General features: G+C 38.1%; 1 protein-coding gene across 2 annotated transcripts in view; it reads left to right on the plus strand.

Moving 5' to 3' along the window:
- Positions 1 to 19,758, plus strand: part of INTU (inturned planar cell polarity protein) — a 144,164-nt gene that overhangs the window by 85,764 nt on the left and 38,642 nt on the right. The window contains exons 13-16 of one of the 2 annotated variants that reach the window (XM_010375043.2): positions 663 to 760; positions 5,000 to 5,189; positions 8,000 to 8,157; positions 10,380 to 10,825. In XM_010375043.2, coding sequence (XP_010373345.2) covers positions 663 to 760; positions 5,000 to 5,189; positions 8,000 to 8,157; positions 10,380 to 10,491 — 558 coding nt within the window. In that variant the 3' untranslated portion in view covers positions 10,492 to 10,825. Of the gene's footprint in view, positions 1 to 662; positions 761 to 4,999; positions 5,190 to 7,999; positions 8,158 to 10,379; positions 10,826 to 19,758 lie in introns of those variants that run through there. The other variant, XM_030924308.1, reaches the window with a different exon arrangement.

Here is a 19,758-nt window from a genome sequence, read left to right on the forward strand (position 1 = left end):
GGAGGTGATACCAGATGAGGAGTCTGAGAAGGAGCACAAATAAAATATGAGATGCTAGTAGCATGGCATAAATAACCAGATGTAATCTCCTCATACCAAACAATAGAATACTTTTGGACCCCTAAGTGGGGTGTATTTGGAAGTACTCACATCAGTACCATACCTGTTATCCCAGTTGATAAAATTGGTAGGAAATAGTCTAAAAGGATATGGACAGACTAAAGAATTACCAAGCCATGAATAGCTCCTAAGAGAAACTGAGTTAACCTTTAAGATTCAGCCATTCAACAAATGTTGACTGAATACCTACTAAGTGCCAAGGGCCATACTACACAAAGGAGATACAGAGATAAGTAAGACACAGCCCCTGACTTTGAGGAGTGCAGAGTCTAGGGAGGGAGACAAGTGTGCATACATACAAACTTGGTAATGGCTCTGGTAGGAGGTTTTCAGGGAACACCATCATGCCCTCCCAGGACATGACCCTGGGATCCCTGTCAGCCATGGATAAGCCAAGAGGTACAAGTTAGCATCAAAAATATTTAAAAGAAGCATTGCAAGTGGTAAGTAGTTCTCTTAGAAGGATGTTTAATTTTTAAATTGTTTCTGCTATATGATTCCAATCTTAGATATAAACCAATCTACTGAACTGTATTTTTCAGGTCACTAAAAAGAAGTCTACTCTTCCAAATCCATTTCATTTGGGAAACTTGAAAAAGGACCTTCCAGAAAAAGAATTAGAAATATATAATAAAGTGAAGTAAGAAACTTTCTTATTCTTGTTCACTTAAACTCTTTCAGGAAGTTTTACAGTGAGAAAGTACAATTCTATAACATGTATTTTACTCAACAAATGTAATTCTGATATATGTTACATATTAAAGGTAAGATCTGTGGTATTTCTTTAATATTTCATTACACATTTAGGAAAATTACCATATTAGTATTATAAGAGAGAAAATACACACAAAGTAATATTTCCTTTTTTTTTTTTTGAGATGAAGTCTTGCTCTGTCGCCCAGGCTGGAGTGCAGTGGCACGATCTCGGCTCACTGCAAGCTCCACCTCCTGGGTTTCCACCATTTCTCCTGCCTCAGTCTCCCGAGTAGCTGGGACTATAGGTGCCCGCCACCACGCCCGGCTAATTTTTTGTATCTTTAGTAGAGACAGAGTTTCACCGTGTTAGCCAGGATGGTCTCAATCTCCTGACCTTGTGATCCGCCCGCCTCAGCCTCCCAAAGTGCTGGGACTGCAGGCGTGAGCCACCATGCCCGGCCACAAAGTAATATTTCAAAATGTGAAAGTCCCCCTTTATCTCTCCACAGGTAACCTCCCTTTTGTATATTTAATATAATTTTTAAATTAGTGTTTACTATTTTTTGGAGTGTTCGGTGGATGCAGTGATGTGCTGTCCAGTTACACCTTAGCTCAGGGTATTCCTTCCCAACACTTGAGAATGGTGGCTGCTAATGCCTCACAGATCCCCTAGCCTTGTTACTCCCCTGGCTGTGTCCTACATGGAAACTTGTTGACTCAGCTAAAGTTACACTCCTCCCTGGGAGGAGCCCACTTCTAATGACTAATAAATAAGTGAATACAAAGGCTTGGCCCCTTGCCTAAATTGAAGGTAACTCTGAAAGGCCAGCCAAGCTTCACAGTACCCAGTAGTATCGGCTGAGACTTGTTGCCACTGCAGGGCAGTTCATCTTCTCCCTCTGCTCAGTTCTGCTGAGTCACTCCACCCCATAGCTGTTTTTCCCAAGGGTACTTCCTAATAAGTTTCCTCCCAGTATATCTCACTCTCAGAGTTTGGGAACCAGGGAACTGGTCCCTTAACACTCTTTAGAAAGTTGGTATAATTTCAAACTTGCATCGAGTAGGGAATTCTGAGGTAAAAGAAACTGAGTGAGGAGAGAATGTTTAGCAACTTAAACTGTCTGTAATTATTATAATATGAAATGTTATATATTCACTTCTTATGCACTTATGTGGTGACACGCAGGTCCGCCTGCGCCTTGGCAGGTATTTATGACATCATGTGTGGGATCAACTGGTATAATAAACTCAATTGCATACTTTTATTTGAACAGCTAGACACATACTAATAGAATTCACACACACACACACACACACATACACACAGTACAGAGCTACCACATTCTTAACTACTGAAACACTTTGCAATAAGTTCAAATGTATGTGTTACAAAGTTGTTAGGAAATTCTTTTTTTCTTAAGTCAAGACAAAAAGTAACTTGTCTGCATAAAATAATATATCACAAATCCGATGCGTTAAAATTTAGTATTTAATGCCTCCAAATATAAATGTTTAATTTTTTGATAGTTAAACATGATTTTAAGACAAATAAATTGGAACCAAACCTTTTATGGAACCCAAAAGTACCAAACTCTAGTCTTCCGTTTAACAAAAACTATTGCTCGGAAATTTTATTAACTCCATATCAGAATTTTTAAAATATGTATGTTATATTGGCATTGTCTCTAGTAAAAGGAGACTCTTTTTCTCAAGTTCAATGTTGTAAACATAAATTCACATGTGGTGTAAATCATAGGCTCTCCTATTTTAAAAGGTGCCAAAGACGTGTGTTTATTCTCATCATTGACATGCAAAGGTGTTTTTATACAATGCAGTTCATTTTAAAAGCATGATACAGGCCGGGCACGGTGGCTCAAGCCTGTAATCCCAGCACTTCGGGAGGCCGAGACGGGCGGATCACGAGGTCAGGAGATCGAGACCATCCTGGCTAACACGGTGAAACCTCGTCTCTACTAAAAATACAAAAAAACTAGCCGGGAGAGGTGGCGGGAGCCTGTAGTCCCAGCTACTCGGGAGGCTGAGGCAGGAGAATAGCGTAAATCCGGGAGGCGGAGCTTGCAGTGAGCTGAGATCCGGCCACTGCACTCCAGCCCGGGCGACAGAGCGAGACTCCGCCTCAAAAAAATAAAATAAAATAAAATAAAATAAAATAAAATAAAATAAAATAAAATAAAAGCATGATATAAAACAGGATGTAATATATTATTCTAACCTATATGCACCTATCTTTGTAAAATAAAATATATATAATATATTGAAAATAACATATACAAAACATCTCATTCAGTAACTAAGTCCTACCCATTCTGCATTCCAGTAGTTCTTGAATCCATTCACCCCCCTATTGACACTGCCCTAGTTTAGGCTCCCATTTTCTTTCACCTGGTTTTATTGCAACAGCTTCCCAACTCCTGGCCTACCCTAAACCCATTCTCTATTGCAGGAGTGACTTTTCTGAAGACTAAATCTGATTTTATCTGCTTTTTTGTATAAATCTTTTATCTTCCTACTGGGTAATTGCTTATTTGGTGATTTTTTAAACTTTTAGTTAATATATACTGAGTGAGTTTATGGTTTCAAGAGCTAAACCTGCTTATTGTATTGTGGTTTACTTTTTAGAGAACAATGTAAAAGATAACAAAAATGTTAATTCTGACCCCCCCCCAAAAGAAACTTATTTTGTAAAGAATAAGTTTTTGTTCTGTACTTTTTTTAACCTGAAGATCTCCAGATTAAAATGTATGTTTTAAATTATTTTCCTTTTAAAATAATCATAATTCTTTTCATCTTATTTAAGTTTTTATTTCTGGAAAGGTGGTCAGCTACTAGTTGTTAATGAGCCAGCTACCCTGTGGAAAAGTGAAAGAAGAATTTATAAATTATTTCCTTCCCTCCCTATCCCTGGTCTCAAAAGAGTTCCAAGGCCATAAATCAATGATAAGAAGTTTATTTGGATCATACTGCCTGATTAACTGTTTAACAATAATTTAATCTGCATGGATGAGCTAGGCAGTATCTAGGCTAAGAGCTGAAATATGCCTTTTTCTTGTCTCTATGCTATGGCTGGAAAAAAAAATCAACTGATGATGTTTTTTAGTATAGACAGCCTTTTACCATAGAAGGATTAAAATGGGGCAGCTTGAGTATTTAAGATGCAGGAGGGGAATTGCTGTAATCAGAAGTCAGCCCTGGAGAGGAAAAAGCACGGTTTTACAGAACAAGCTTCAGAGTCAGCTAAAATCTGCCATTTGGCTATGAGACCTCTCAAACACGTTAATCCAAGTCCTCTGACCATTGATTTTCTCATGGCTAAAATTAGGATAGTAATGGATGTTACCTTGCAATATCATTATGAGAATTAAGACTCAGGTATTTTAAAACACCTACCCTGGTATATAGAGGGCATTCACTATACGTTAACTATTATTATTTCATTGTTGCTATTACTATTGTTCTTTTGCTTATCTTACTACCGGTAGAAATTAACAGTATTTATAGGTTCTGCTGGCCTGTTTGAGACTAAACCAGGGAGGAAAGATGGGGAAGAAAGTAAAAAATGAGTAAGAGAACAAAGGAAAGAAAGAAGATAGTAATAATGAGAAGTGGTAGAATACTACCACGAATTGTCATGGTATTATAGAATATTAATCAAATTTTTCAGGTTGTAATAATAATTTGATTTTTCAGAACATCAGTTTGACTATCATGGTAAAATACTTTAATGCTAGTAACTTAAATGTATTTAGTTTGTTGGAAGGTATTTTTATATGTGGTCTACCCTAGAGTGATATCTTGTTTATGGCTTATAGCTATCTGGTTCAGACACAAGCTGAATTATTTAATACCAACCAAGGAAAAAGAGGCAGTTAGCCAATTTGGGTTGTTTAGCAAAGGAGTGATTAAGTTACTTGCAAATGAATTGATATTTACTTATCCTTGCATAACATGTAGTATTTGCCTCCATTAAGGGAATGAATAACCCTAGCTTGTACTTCAGTTAAGGATGAAGAGGGAATTAAATGTTTAGCCCAGTTTCCCATCCCTAATTATACTACTAATATTATATTATAGATAAAAGCTTGTAAGAAGTCTAAATTCAAAATGAACCAATATTTTAAAATTTACTAAAATTTCTTTTTTCTTCTCATTTTTTCTTTTTAAGACTGACATCTGGTCCTGAGAACACACTTTTCCATTATGTTGCCTTAGAAACAGTGCAAGGAATCTTTATTACTCCTACCCTTGAAGAGGTGGCACAGCTAAGTGGCTCTATCCACCCTCAGCTAATAAAGAATTTCCATCAGTGTTGTCTTTCCATTCGTGCAGTTTTCCAACAGACATTGGTTGAAGAGGTAGGGCACTGCTATAAATACAGTTTTCCGCCAGTTTCATTTCCAGATCTCTAAGCATTCTATTCTCTAATCAATATGCCCAGCATTGTTTTCATTTAATTAAGTTTTTTTAAATAGTCACTCAATCTAACTTGAGTGCCAAAACATTTATACTCACAGTACTTCAAGGTTTTATTTCATACTGAATTTGATGTCTTGGGTTACTATTTCAGGAAATGGTAGACCTGTGTTTTCTACAGCAAAGCACAATACAGTCATATGTAATGTAAATTAACCTTCCACATTTCATATCTGTGACTCAACCATTACTTGGGTAATAATATCTACCAATTGGTTCCTAAAATAACTTTGATAATTCTTTAAGTATTTAGCCAACAGTATAAGGTATTTTGGAATATAATGGGTTAAGGCAGGGGTCCCCGACCCCCGGGTCACATACCAGTAGCTGTCTGTGGCCTATTAGGAACCAGGCTGCACAGCAGGAGGTGAGTGGCGGGCCAGGAAGTCTTACCACCTGAGCTCTGCCTCCTGTCAGATCAGCAGCGCGTAGGAGTGCAAACCCTATTATTGTGAACTGTGCATGTGAGGGATCTAGGCTGTACACTTATGAGAATCTAATGCCTGATGATCCGAGGTAGAACAGTTTCATCTTGAAACGATCCCTCCCCCAGAAATTGGTCTCCGATGCCAAAAAGATTGGGGACCGCTGGGTTAAGATATAGCTGTAGACACAAGACTAATGCAAATTTTTTGGCCTTTGTTTGGTTGATTGCTTGCTTGCTTTTCTATCCAGGATGAAGTTTCATTGACTGTTGTCATCTGTTGAATAAATAATAATGCTGTATACAATTACAATATCAGATCGTTTAAATGGCTGGAAAAGATAGGTGTTGATTTCTTGAAAAGGATAAAACATACAGAGGTTTACTTGTGACATTATACAGCCAAAAAACCTCTCTGAAAATGATTGTAATGTATATAGCAATACATGTGTTAAGGATGCCAAATTTGTGAAGAACTTGGGTTTAAAAGTGGAAGAACATTGGACAAGGAATAAGGAATCCCGGACTGAACCTCACCTCCTCCTGTTTCCTTAGCTATGAAGCTAGTGGGATAGATTTTATCTTCTCTCCAGGCTCATTCAGCAGTAAAATTCTATGTCTTATAGGATTTTTTCTTTGAGTCCTCAGAAATTGTTATTCTGTGTTTGACCATATATTCCTATATGCTTTGGATTCTTATGCTCCTATTTTCCTTTTTAACATAATATAAATGTTATAAAGGAATATTTCATATACTTATTTGATAATATTTAGTAATATAAATTAGTTTTCCCTATCTTATTTAAACATTGAGGTACCTACTCTGCAGCAGACACTATTCTAGGAGCTTGGGATACAACAGTGGACAAAACAAAGTCCCTTCCTTCATGAAGCCTATTTTCTAATGGAGGAAAGAAAAGAATTAGAAAATAGTATGCTAAGAAGAACCAGTGTCAAGCAAAATAAAAGAACATGGTAAGGATGAGAGGTGGGAGTGACTATTTTGAAAGGTCTTTCTAATCATGTCAAGTGATACTTGAACAGAGACCTGAATGAAGAGAGGGAGCAAGCCATGTGGCTCTCTCGGGGCAGAGCTTCCAGCAAGGGGAACAGCAAATGCAAAGCGGCAGAGCATTACTGCCTGAGCTCCGCCTCCTGTAAGGTCAGCTGTGGCATTAGATTCTTATAGGAGTGCAAACCCTACTGTGAACTGTCTATGCAAGGGATCTAGGTTGCCCAGTTCTTATGAGATTCTAATGCCTGATGATCTGAGGTGGAACAGTTTCATCCCGAAATCATCCCCTAGGGGCTGGAAGAGTGCTGGAGCAGACTGAGAAGAGAGTGGAGGAAGAGATCACAAAGGTAGCAGGGCCAGCTTATGCATGGCCAGATAGACTATGATAAGGACTTTGGGCTTTGTTCTGAAAGAGATCATACATTCTTGAACAGTTCTGCCCAAAGAAGGGACATGATCCATAATTTTTTTTAAAGAATCACTCAGGCTACTGTGGGTAGAACAGGAAACAGAATAGCAAGGGTGGAGGCAGGGACCAGTTAGGAGGCTTTCAAAATTCTGAAAGCAAGAAATGATTACAGCTTCTGGATTCTGGATATATTTTGGAGGGCAAAGCAAAAAAATTTGTTGAAGGATTAGATAAAAGCTATGAAGGAAAGAAAAGGATCAAGAATCACTCCACTGTTTGGCCTGAAACTTATAAGAAGTCTTTATAGTCCAAATGAGTCATTGTTTTGCTAATGCTTGTAATCAGTATGAAATTTAGAGATTATGGGTCAAAGGAAGACAAAATGCTGCTTTAAATATATATTTTTTCAATTTATTACAGAATTATCTGTTCATTTAGAACATATTTATTAAGCACCTGCTATGAACCAGGCACTGCTGGTTTTAAAACACACAAAGAAGATTGTATATTGTCTGTGCCCTGGGGAAAAAAGTTTATAATTTTCTATCTTCCACTGTGGAAGACAGGTCTATAAACTGCTAATATAATATAATGCACATACTAATAACATAGGGCTGTGAACAAAGTGTTCCCTAGAAAAGTCAAGGGACACTTTATCCATGAAGCCTCCTTTAGGATATGGTATTTAAATATTGAGGAAGAGTAGAAATTTTCCTGCAGATAAGAAGAATGTCATTGCAGGCACTTAAGTATTTGGATCAGCCAATTCAAATTAATCTGTGAAAACATTTTAAAGTACCACTAGTAATACCAGTTAATACTAACAATACTTATTAATTTACAGAAAAGGCAAGGACTAAATAGTGGAGACCGTTCAGATTCCGCAAAGTCGGTGTCTTCTCTTAACCCTGTTAAAGAACATGGTGTGTTGTTTGAATGTTCACCTGGAAACTGGACTGATCAGAAAAAAGCACCACCAGTTATGGCCTACTGGGTAGTAGGGTAAGTGGGAAAAAAAGTATTTGAAAGTAAAGTGTCAGAAAAGTGATAAAGGAGATTAACATTTTAAAATGTAGACATGGAATTTTTAATCTAGCTATAATATTTTAATATATTTTATTTTATTTGCTAAGTATCTCCTTTAAATCCCTCCCAAGTATTTTTCTATTAGAAATTACCTTACAAAATTAAATTTTAGTAATACACTGAAAGAATAATTCCACAGTTTTTCTCCTCTTCCCTTTTTCCCCTGCTTCGTTCATTTCTTCCCCCTCTCTCCTTTCTTTCGCTCTTTCCATCCTCCCCCTTTTCTTCCCTTCCCCTCTCTCTGCCCTGTGCCACAAGACCATGCCCAATCAGGACCCTGCCCACCTTTGTTTCCATCTCCGGTTTTCCCTCCTCTTCCATCCGCTGTGCACCAGCTGCATGAGTACCAATCAAATCTTGTTTCTGCTGTTCCTTCTGTGTGGGATATTCTATCCCTTGACCTTTGCACTTCTGGATCCTTGATATTCAGACCAGTGCTAACAGGTAGGTCATTCTTGTCAGAGAGGATCCATGATCTCTTTTCCTCACCAAAGTGGCTACTCAGTTATTCTCTATATCACTCTTTTATTGTTTATTTTCTTGTCCTTCTCCACTTCCCACCCTCATTACAATGACAGCTTCATGAGGTCAGGAATTGTATCTGTCTTGTCCACCACTGGCACCAGCAACAGTACCTGGCACATAATATAGTCACTTGATAAATATGTGATGGTTGAGTAGGTGAGACTGTGCCTGGCAAAATGTGGAACTGGTGGTGGGGTTGGTGGGTGGTGGGCGGTATGGCAAACACAGAGACATAGTCATTGCCTCTAAGGGCCTTATATCTAGCAAAGGATTATGAAATATGCTCAAATATCTATATATTTATATATCTATATTATATAGATATAGAGAGAAATCCTATATATGTGTGTGTTGTATATACATATATGTAAAATGAATTAGGTGATACAACCAAATGCTATAGGAATTCTGAGGAGGGGGCAAAATCTAATGAACAAAGACCCAAACAATGGAAATTATACAGCACAGCAGTGAGCAGACTGGTTTGCCAGGATGGTAGAGGAATGACATATACAAAGATTAAGTGAAAGATCAAGTTGGGAACCTAAGTTAGGACCACTGCGGAAGGTTCTTTGAGTTGGAGTAAAGGTTGGTGGAGGAAAGGGCACAGAATTAGTTGGGAGTGGGGGTAGTGGACATGTACCAGGTAGTATTAAGCTGTATGACAGATACTTTACAGACATTATCCAAAGCAGAAATTCCCATATGCTGGTCCATGGGATTTAGAATCACCTGAATCACTTGTTAAAATCTGAGATGCCTGGGCCCCAGATCTACTAAATCAAAATCTATGAGAGTGGGAATCTGTATTTTTAGTAAGCTCCCTTGTGATTATCATATGAACCCGGCTTGGGAACATCAGTGTAAGCTTAATTCCATGTAGTTGTACTACTGGAAGATTAAACTGGGAGCAGCCAATGGAATGATGTGCACATGAGAGAGACTAGAAATGAGAAGACCAGTTAGGCACACATATAGCTGTTCAGTGGAGTGTTAACTATGTTCATGACTATAGAAATAGAAAGAATCAAAAGGTATTGAATTATGATAATGCAGATTTATGCAGAACAGAAATTTAAGAAAATCAGACAGAATTATCTCGTTTAAATAGATCAATTTATATAAATCAGTATTGATTAGATTCAAATTTTAACTCTTTAAGAAAATCAAATAAAATTTCAATGTTAATTCCAATTCAGTTGTTTGCCAAAAAAAGCTACCATATATTTAATGTTTTAATAAAAATTAAACATTAGAAAGTAAAGAGCAATAAAATATTTAATAACTATTGTGCCTATGATGCTAGTGCTATTGCCTTTATTGTAATAACTAGATTTACTATTTAAAAACTTAGTGGTATCATAATACATATTGATAAAATAGGATTATTACACTCCAGAGCAATAAAAACTAATTGTCCTAAGGCATATATTATTTATTTAGAAATAAATCTAGCTGCTTTCTCCCTAGTATAGATTTAGATTTGTGGATTTTAAATTTACTACTGATACTTTCAGAAACAAAAATTAAATGAATTGGACAGTTAAGAGTTTTTGTTGTTGGTGGTGGTGGTGTTTTAATTTCTGAAATGGGTGTGTTCTTTTCTTCTGCAGGAGACTTTTTCTTCATCCAAAACCTCAAGAACTTTATGTCTGTTTTCATGACTCAGTCACAGAAATTGCCATTGAAATAGCTTTTAAATTGTTCTTTGGGTTAACCTTGTAGCCGTGCTTTCTTGATGTGTAGAAATACGTGCATAGAGGATTAAACACTGTCAGAATTGCTGAAATCAATACACAAAGAGATAAAATTTAGCTTCTTTTTACTTTTCAATATTGAACATAATATTGTTAAATATTGAGATGAAATGCTGTTGGATTTGATACATTAAATCTTAATGTAATATTGTAAGACTTTTGAGAATATACTTGATCAAAATATGAAAGAAGGGATTGTTAACTTATTGCTATTTTGATATATAATGTTAATTTATTGACTAGTTTGAAATAATGTGAAGTGTTTTTTATATAAGATTAATATAGGAAATTACTCTTGAAAACTATCCAATTTGTTGTTTGTTTTTCTCAAAATTCATACTGATATCTGGTGAAACAATTTTGATTGGGAGGGAAGTGACCAGGTGCTGTAGCTAAGTAGTGCTATGACCATGAGCAAGTTTTTGTACCTCTTTAAGCTCAGAGTTTTCATGTAAAATGAGATGATTGCATTGAGGTTTCAAAAGTCCCTCTTAAGTAAAATGTGCTTTTATTTTATTTTAGTTTTAGTTTTAGTTCTGGGGTACATGTGCGGGATGTTCAGGTTTGTTACATAGGTAAACATATGCCATGGCGGTTTGCTCCACCTATCAACCTGTCACCTAGGTATTAAGCCTAGCATGCATTAGCTATTTTCCTTAATACTCTCCCTACCCCCACAACAGGCCCTGGTGTGTGTTCTTCCCCTCCCTTTGTCCATGTGTTCTCATGGTCAGCTCCCACTTATAAGTGAGAACCTACATTGTTTGGTTTTCTGTCCCTGCGTTAGTTTGCTGAGGATAATGGCTTCCAGCTTCATCCATGTCCCTGCAAAGGACATGATCTCATTCCCTTTTGTGGCTGCATAGTATTCCATGGTGTATATGTACCACATTTTCTTTATCCAGTCTATTGTTGATGGACATTTGGGTTGATTCCATGTCTTTGCTACTGTAAATAGTGCTGTAATAAACATACATGTACATGTATCTTTATAGTAGAATGATTTATATTCCTTTGAGTATAAATCCAGTAATGGGATTGCTGGGTCAAATGGCATTTCTGGTTCTAGATCTTTGAAGAATCACCACACTGTCGTCCACAATGGTTGAACTAATTTACATTCCCAACAGTGTAAAAGCATTCCTATTCCCCCACAACCTTGCCAGCATCTGTTATTTCTTGACTTTTTAATAATGGCCACTCTGACTGGTGTGAGATGGTATCTCATTGTGGTTTTGATTTGCATTTCTCTAACAATCAGTGATATTGTGCTTTTTTTTCATATGTTTGTTGGCTGCATGAATGTCTTCTTTTGGGATGTGTCTGTTCATGTCCTTTGCCCAGTTTTTAATGTGGTTTTTTTTGTTGTTGTTGTTGTAAATTTGTTTGAGTTCCTTATAGAGTCTGAATATCAGATCATTGTCGGATGGATAGATTGCCAAAATTTTCTCCCACTCTGTAGGTTGCCTGTTCACTCTGATGATAGTTTCTTTTGCTGTGCAGAAGGTCTTTAGTTTAACTAGATCCTACTTGTCAAGTTTTGCTTTTATTGCAATTGCTTTTGTGATTGCATCATGAAATCTTCACCCATGCCTATGCCTTGAATGGTATTGCCTAGATTTTCTTCTAGGGATTTTATAGTTTTGGGCTTTACATTTAAGCCTTTATTCCATCTTGAGTTAATCTTTGTATAAGGTGTGAGGAATGGGTCCAGTTTCTATTTTCTGCATATGGATAGCCAGTTCTCCCAGCGCCATTTATTAAATAAGGAATCCTTTCCTCGTTGCTTGTTTTTCTCAGGTTTGTTGAAGATCACATGGTTGTAGATGTGCAATCTTATTTCTGAGTTCTCTATTCTGTTCCATTGGTCTATGTGTCAGTTTTTGTACCAGTACCATGCTGTTTTGGTTATTGTAGCCTTACAGTACAGTTTGAAGTCTGGTAGTGTGATGCTTCCAGCTTTGGTCTTTTGGCTTAGGATTGCCTTGGCTATACAGGCTCTTTTTTTTGGTTCCATATGAATTTTAAAATAGTTTTTTTCTAATTCTGTGAAGAATAACAATGGTAGTTTAATGGGAATAACATTGACTCTATGAATTACTTTGGGCAGTATGGCTATTTTCATGATATTGATTCTTCCTGTCTATGAGTATGGAATATTTTTCCATTTGTTTGTGTCCTCTCTGGTTTCCTTGAGCAGTGGTTTGTGTTCTCCTTAAAGAGGTCCTTCACTTCCCTTGTTAGCTGTATTCCTAGGTATTTCATTCTCTTTGAAGCAGTTGTGAGTAGGAGTTCATTCATGATTTGGATCTCTGCTTGCCTGTTGGTGTATAGGAATGCTGGTGACTTCTGCACAATGATTTTGTACCTTGAGACTTTGCTGAAGTTGCTTATCAGCTTAAGAAGCTTTTGGGTTGAGACAATGGGGTTTTCAAGATATAGGATGTACTCTGCAAACAAAGATATTTTGACTTCCTCTCTTCCTGTTTGAATACCCTTTATTTCATTCTCTTGCCTGATTGCCCTGGCCAGAACTTCCAATACTATGTTGAATAGTGGTGAAAGAGGGCATCCTTGTCTTGTGCTGGTTTTCAAGGGGAATGCTTCCAGCTTTTGCCCATTCAGTATGATATTGGCTGTGAGTCTGTCATAAGTGGCTCTTATTATTTTGAAGTATGTTCCTTCAATACCTAGTTTATTGAGAGTTTTTAACATGAAGCGATGTTGAATTTTATTGAAGGCCTTTTCTGCATCTATTGAGATAATCATGTGGTTTTTGTCTTTAGTTCTGTTTGTGTGATGAATTACGTTTATTGATTTGCATATGTTGAACCAGCCTCACATCCCGGGAATGAAGCCAACTTGATCGTGGTGGATAAGCTTTTTGATGTGTTGCTGGATTCAGTTTGCCAGTATTTTATTGAGAATTTTTGCATTGATGTTCATTAGGGATATTGGCCTGAAGTTTTCTTTTTTTGTTGTATCTCTGCCAGATTTTGATATCAGGATGATGCTCATAGAATGAGTTAGGGAGGAGTTCCTCCTTTTCAGTTATTTGGAATAGTTTCAGAAGAAGTGGTATCAGCTTCTCTTTGTATTTCTGGTAGAATTCAGCTGTAGATCCTTCTGGTCCTGGGCTTTTTTGGTTTGTAGCCTATTAATTACTGCCTCAATTTCAGGACTTTTTATTGGTCTATTCAGCAATTCAGCTTCTTCCTGGTTCAGTTTTGGGAGGGTGTTTGTGTCCAGAAATTTATCCATTTCTTCTAGATTTTTGAGTTTATTTGCACAGAGCTGTTATAGTATTCTCTGATGGTTGTTTATATTTCTGTGGGATCAGTGGTAATATCCCCTTTATCATTTTTTATTGTGTCTATTTGATTCTTCTCTCTTTTCTTCTTTATTAGTCTGGCTAATGGTCTATTTTGTTAATCTTTTCCAAAAAAAAAAAAAAAAAAAACCCCACCCCCGGATTCATTTATTTTTTGAAGGGTTTTTCATGTCTCTAGCTCCTTCATTTCCACTCTGATCTTGGTTATTTCTTGTCTTCTGCTGGTTTTCGGGTTTGTTTGCTCTTGGTTCACTAGTTCTTTTAGTTGCGATACTAGGGTGTCGATTTGAGATCCTTCCAGCTTTTTGATGTGGGCATTTAGTGCTATAAATTTCCCTCTTAACACTGCTTTAGCTGCACCCCAGAGATTCTGGTACATTATCTCTTTGTTTTCATTGGTTTCAAAGAACTTCTTGATTTCTCTCTTAATTTCATTATTTACCCAGGGGTCATTCAGGAGCAGGTTGTTCAGTTTCCATGTAGTTGTGTGGTTTTGAGTGAGTTTCTTACTCTTGAGTTCCAATTTGATTGCACTGTGGTCTGAGAGACTTTGTTATTATTTCAGTTTGTTTGCATTTGCTGAGGAGTGATTTACTTCTAATTGCATGATCAATTTTAGAGTAAGTGCCATGTGGCGCCAAGAAGAATGTATATTATGTTGTTTGGGGGTGGAGAGATCTGTAGATATTTATCAGGTCTCACTTGATCCAGAGCTGAGTTCAAGTCCTGAATATCTTTGTTCATTTTCTGTCTCAATGATCTAATATTGACAGTGGGGTATTAAAGTCTCCCACTATTATTGTGTGGAAATCTAAGTCTCTTTGTGGGTCTCTAAGAACTTGTGTTATGAATCTGGATGCTCCTATATTGGGTGCATATATATTTAGGATAGTTAGCTCTTCTTGTTGAATTGACCCCTTTACCAATATGTAATGCCTTTCTTTCTCTTTTTTTTAATCTTCGTTGGTTTAAAGACTTTGTCAGACTTTAGTCAGAAACAAGTATTGCAACCTGTCCTTTTTTCTGTTTTCCTTTTGCTTGGTAGATTTTCCTCCATCCTTTTCAGTCTGTGTGTGTCCTTGCATGTGAAATGGGTCTCTTGAATACAGCACACTGATGGATTTTGACTGTTTATCCAGCTTGCCACTCTGCGTCTTTTATTTGGGGTATTTAGTGCATTTACATTTAAGGTTAATATTGTTATGTGTGAATTTTATTCTGACATTATGATACTAGTTGGTTATTTTGCAGACTTTTTTTTTTTTTTTTTTTTTTTTTGCTTCATAGTGTTACTGATCTGTGTATTTCAGTGTTTTTTATAGTGGCTGGTAACAGTTTTTCCTTTCCATATTTAGTGCTTTCTTCAGGAGCACTTGCAAAGCAGGCCTAGTGGTGACAAATTCCCTCAGCATTTGCTTGTCTGAAAAAGATTTTATTTCTCCTTCACTTATGAAGCTTAGTGCAGCCAGATATGAAATTCTAGGTTGGAAATTCTTTAAGAATGTTGAAAATTGGCCCCCAACCTCTTCTGGCTTATAAGGTTTCTGCTGAGAGGTCTGCTGTTAGTCTGATGGGCTTCCCTTTATAAGTGACCTGGCCCTTCTCTCTGACTGCCCTAAACATGTTGGGCATGATGGATGACTGACATTCATCCATCTCAGCCTCAGCCCAGGTCTGTGCCCTTGCTGGAGACATGTTGCAATCTTTTGGAGAAGAGGCATTTTGACTTTCTGAGTTTTCCATATCTTTGCATTCTTTCTCATCTTCATGGGTTTATCTACCTTTGATGTTTGAGGCTGCTGACTTTTGGATGGGGTTTTTGTGGTGTCTTTTTTGTTGATGTTGTTGCACTCTGTTTTTCTTTTAGCAGTCAGACCCCTCTTCTGTAGGGCTGCTGCTGTTTGCCTGGGGTCCAATCTAGCCCCTATTTGCCTGGGTCTCTCACATGCCCGGAGATATCACCAGCGGAGGCTGTAGACCAGAAAAGATGGCAGCCTGCTCCTTCCTCTGGGAGCTCTGTCCCAGAGGGGCACTGGCCTAATGCTAACCAGAAAGCTCCTGTATGAAGTGTCTGGAGACTCCTGTTGGGAGGTCTCAGTCAGGAGGAGCAGGGTCAGAGATCCACTTAAATAAGCAGTTTGTCTGCCCCTTGACAGGGTGGGTGTGCTACACTGAGGGGAATCCCCCTCATCTGGGCTGCCTTGACTCTCCAGAGCCAGCAGGCAGAAAAGACTAAGATCACTGATCCATGTGCAGCCATCCCTCCTCCTAGGGGCTCCTCTCAGAGTTATCAGTGTTTTGTCCATAAACCCCTGGCTGAGGATGCTGAGATTCTCACAGGGAAGCCCTGTCCAGTGAAGAGGAGTGAATCCGGGTCCCACACCATCTCACCAGCGCCAGCAGCAAGGGAAACTGGCCAATTGGAGCTGCAGTGATGGTGGGCTTCCCTACCTCCTTCCCCCACCTCCTCCCCCACTTCCAGAATTCAGTCTTCTTAGGCAGTTTCTAGCCGGCAGGGGAGGATTCCAAGCCAGTGGGTTTTAGCTTATGGAGTTCTGTGAGAGCAAGGCTGCTTGGCTGCCTGGCTTCAGCCCCCTCCCCATGAGAGTGGACAGAACTCCTGTCTCACGGGAGTTCCCAGAACCAGAATATGCAAATACTCCAGTGTCTCAGTGCTTACTCAAAGTGGCTGCCCACCCAAGCACAGCTTTGTGCTTGGGACCCAAAGCTCCGGTAGCATGATCTAAAGGTAGCAACCTTTAGATCAGGGGACCTCCTGATCTAAAGGTTGCAAGGATCTGTGGGAAAAGCCTGGTTTTCAGGAAGGGGAAGCAAAATCCTTTACCATCTCCCTTGGCTGGAGGAGGGAGTTGCCTTTGCCGTGTGCAGCTTCCAGATGGGGTCTTGCTCCACCCTGTTTTTGCTCACTCTCCGTGGGTCAGGCCAGCCACCTAGTCAGTCCCAATAAGAGAACTTTGGTACCTCAATTGAAGATGCAGAGTTCACTCGCAGTTTTCTTCCTTCTCGGTGGGAGCTGCAGAGCAGCGCTGCCTCTCTCTGACCATCTTGGCTCTCTGTTCACTTTTTTTTTTTTTTTTTTTTTTTTTTTGCTTCTTGCATATTGGTCACCTCCTAAATTAGTAATGTCCAAGTACTTATTCCTTATCAAATACTTTTCATTAATTTAACCCAGTACATACCTCACTGTGGGGAAAGGGGGGGAAGATGAAAATTAAACTTACTTTTTATTTATTTGATTCTCTTTAAGTTTCAGGTAAGCTCGATTTTGTCTAAGATATATATATGTGTGTGTATTTTTTTTAACTATTTGTCAACTTTCATTGTTTTTGTTTTTGTTAAAATATATTCAGCAGCTGGGCTTGGTGGCTCATGCCTGTAATCTCAACACTTTGGGAGGTGGAGGCAGGTGGATCACTTGAGTCCAGGAGTTCAAAAGCAGCCTGGGCAACATAGCAAAAACTCTGTCTCTACAAAAAAATACAAAAATTAGCTGGGTGTGGTAGCACTCTCTTGTAACAGTCCCAGATACTTGGGAGGCTGAGGTGGGAGGATCACTTGAGCTCAGTCAGTTGAGGCAGCAGTGAGTTACGATCATGCCACTGCACTCTAGCCTGGGCAACACAGTGAAACCCTGCCTCAAAAAAAAAAAAAAAAAATCACATTCCAGTATATTACACATGCAATTTATATACTTCATGAATTTTAGGAAAGCTGCATGTAAATCTTTTTTTTAAACTAAATCATGTTAAAGACACTCAAAAAGTTAACTGAAATTCTACGGTGACTTCTTTTATAAAATACTAATTTTTGGCCGGGTGCGGTGGTGGCTCACACCTGTAATCCCAGCGCTTTGGGAGGCCAAGGCAGGCGGATCATGAGGTCAAGAATTTGAGACCAGCCTGACCAACATGGTGAAACCCCATCTCTACAAAAAATACAAAAATTAGCTGGGCGTGGTGGTGCACGCCTGTAATCTCAGCTACTTAGGAGGCTGAGGCAGGAGACTCACTTGAACCCAGGAGGCGGAGGTTGCAGTGAGCCGAGATCACGCCACTGCACTTCTGCCTGGGGGACAGAGCGAGACTCCATCTCAAATATATGTATATACTAATTTTTATCTTAGAAATATAGATCATTATGCATTGGGTTTTTTCAAAAAGGGGAACACTTTAGTGAACAATAGTTTACTTGACCTTTAGTTGGAAAAGAAAACTAATGGTGGATAATTTTCTTTGGCTATGAGAATTTGGTAGATTGAGAGAAAGGAAGATCAATACTGCATTTTTACTTGACATTTAACCTTTAGATCCTCCTAGAGGTTCGATGCCCCCAAGACATTCCAACACTGAGCTGTTTCTTCTTCAGGTCTTAAGCTTTGAAGACAAGCTATACCAGAACATCTAAAATTGGTCTCTGTATTTTTCCGTCTTAAACATGAGCTATCCAGCTTAATCAAAACTAACTGCAAAACAGTGGGTGTACTGTTTGAGTCATTTGGTCTTAAAAGAATCACTATTATCACTCTGTCATACTTTCAGAGATTTTCACCTAAGCATTTAAGTTGCAAACCACTACATATTTGTCCCATTAGTGACTAGTGGGCCTTAATTTTGGCATTCAAATTAGGGTAAAAAACCTTGGTTCTTGAAACGCTATAGAAAATAGATTGACACCAGGCACAGTTGCTCACACCTGTAACCCCAGCACTTTCGGAGGCTGAGGCAGGCGGATCACTTGAGGTCAGAAGTTTGAGACCAGCCTGGTCAACATGGTGAAACCCAGTCTCTACTAAAAATACAAAAAAAAAAAAAAAAAATAGCCAGGCATGGTGGCAGGTGCCTGAAGTCCCAGCTACATGGGAGGCTGAGGCAGGAGAATTACTTGAACCCGGGAGGTAAAGGCTGCAGTAAGCCTAGCTCATGCCACTGCCACTCCAGTCTGGGCAACAGAACAAGGCTCTGTTTAAAAAAAAAAAAAAAAGAGCTTGAAATATCCTCCCCTTAAGATCACAATATTGTCACATGCTACCATTTGACCCACAACTGCTGTCTTAGGACTGCTTATTTACATATATATGAATTAAGACACTTTGGTCAAAACAATTTATTAAATGTCTTAAATTTCTGGAAATGTCCCTGAAAATACCATGAACTACTTCTAATACTGATAATTATGAATAAATGTAGCTGTTGATCACCTCAGATTTTCATACAAACTGAACTAAGATAGGGTTTAATCATAGGGTACTTTTTGTTTCATTTAATGAAATTTTGATGTGTTGAACTGCTTTCCTGGTGTCAGAGAAACATGAGACCATCGCTTAATATTGGAAATAAAAAGGCAGAGCAGACTACTGATCTTAATAAAAAGAAAATTATTTGCTGTATCATAGATGTGCACTGTAATTTCCATGTTAAAGAGGCACTACATTTTTAGGAAATAAAATCACACATCTTATTTTTTCATTTCTAAATGGATACTGAACTAAGCTTTGTTGGCAAACGTAGCTGCCTATTTTTCCAAATATGTTCAGAATCACATCTGAAACATCAAACTGATTATCAGACAATAAAGTGCCTATTACTTTATTAAATAAAGGGGGACAAGATGATAGTGCAGATATCCTAGAAATATGCTTTAGAAGACACAGAAACATTGTTAAGTTGAATTTTATTAGTATCATGCAAATGTTCCCTTCCACCACCGACTATTAATGTGAAAAATTATATATAGCTAGCATTTTTTAAAATATCAAATTCTGTCTCATCATGTTTTAGCCCCCAAAAATTACATTTTAGACTCTTACTTTCTCTCCCTCTCCCCTTTCTTTAGTTCTTGTTTGTTTTTGTCTTGCCAGAGAAGTGTAGCTAGTAAGGGAATGTT

The sequence above is a fragment of the Rhinopithecus roxellana genome, chromosome 2 (genome assembly GCF_007565055.1).
Source record: "Rhinopithecus roxellana isolate Shanxi Qingling chromosome 2, ASM756505v1, whole genome shotgun sequence".
Lineage (NCBI taxonomy): Eukaryota > Metazoa > Chordata > Mammalia > Primates > Cercopithecidae > Rhinopithecus > Rhinopithecus roxellana.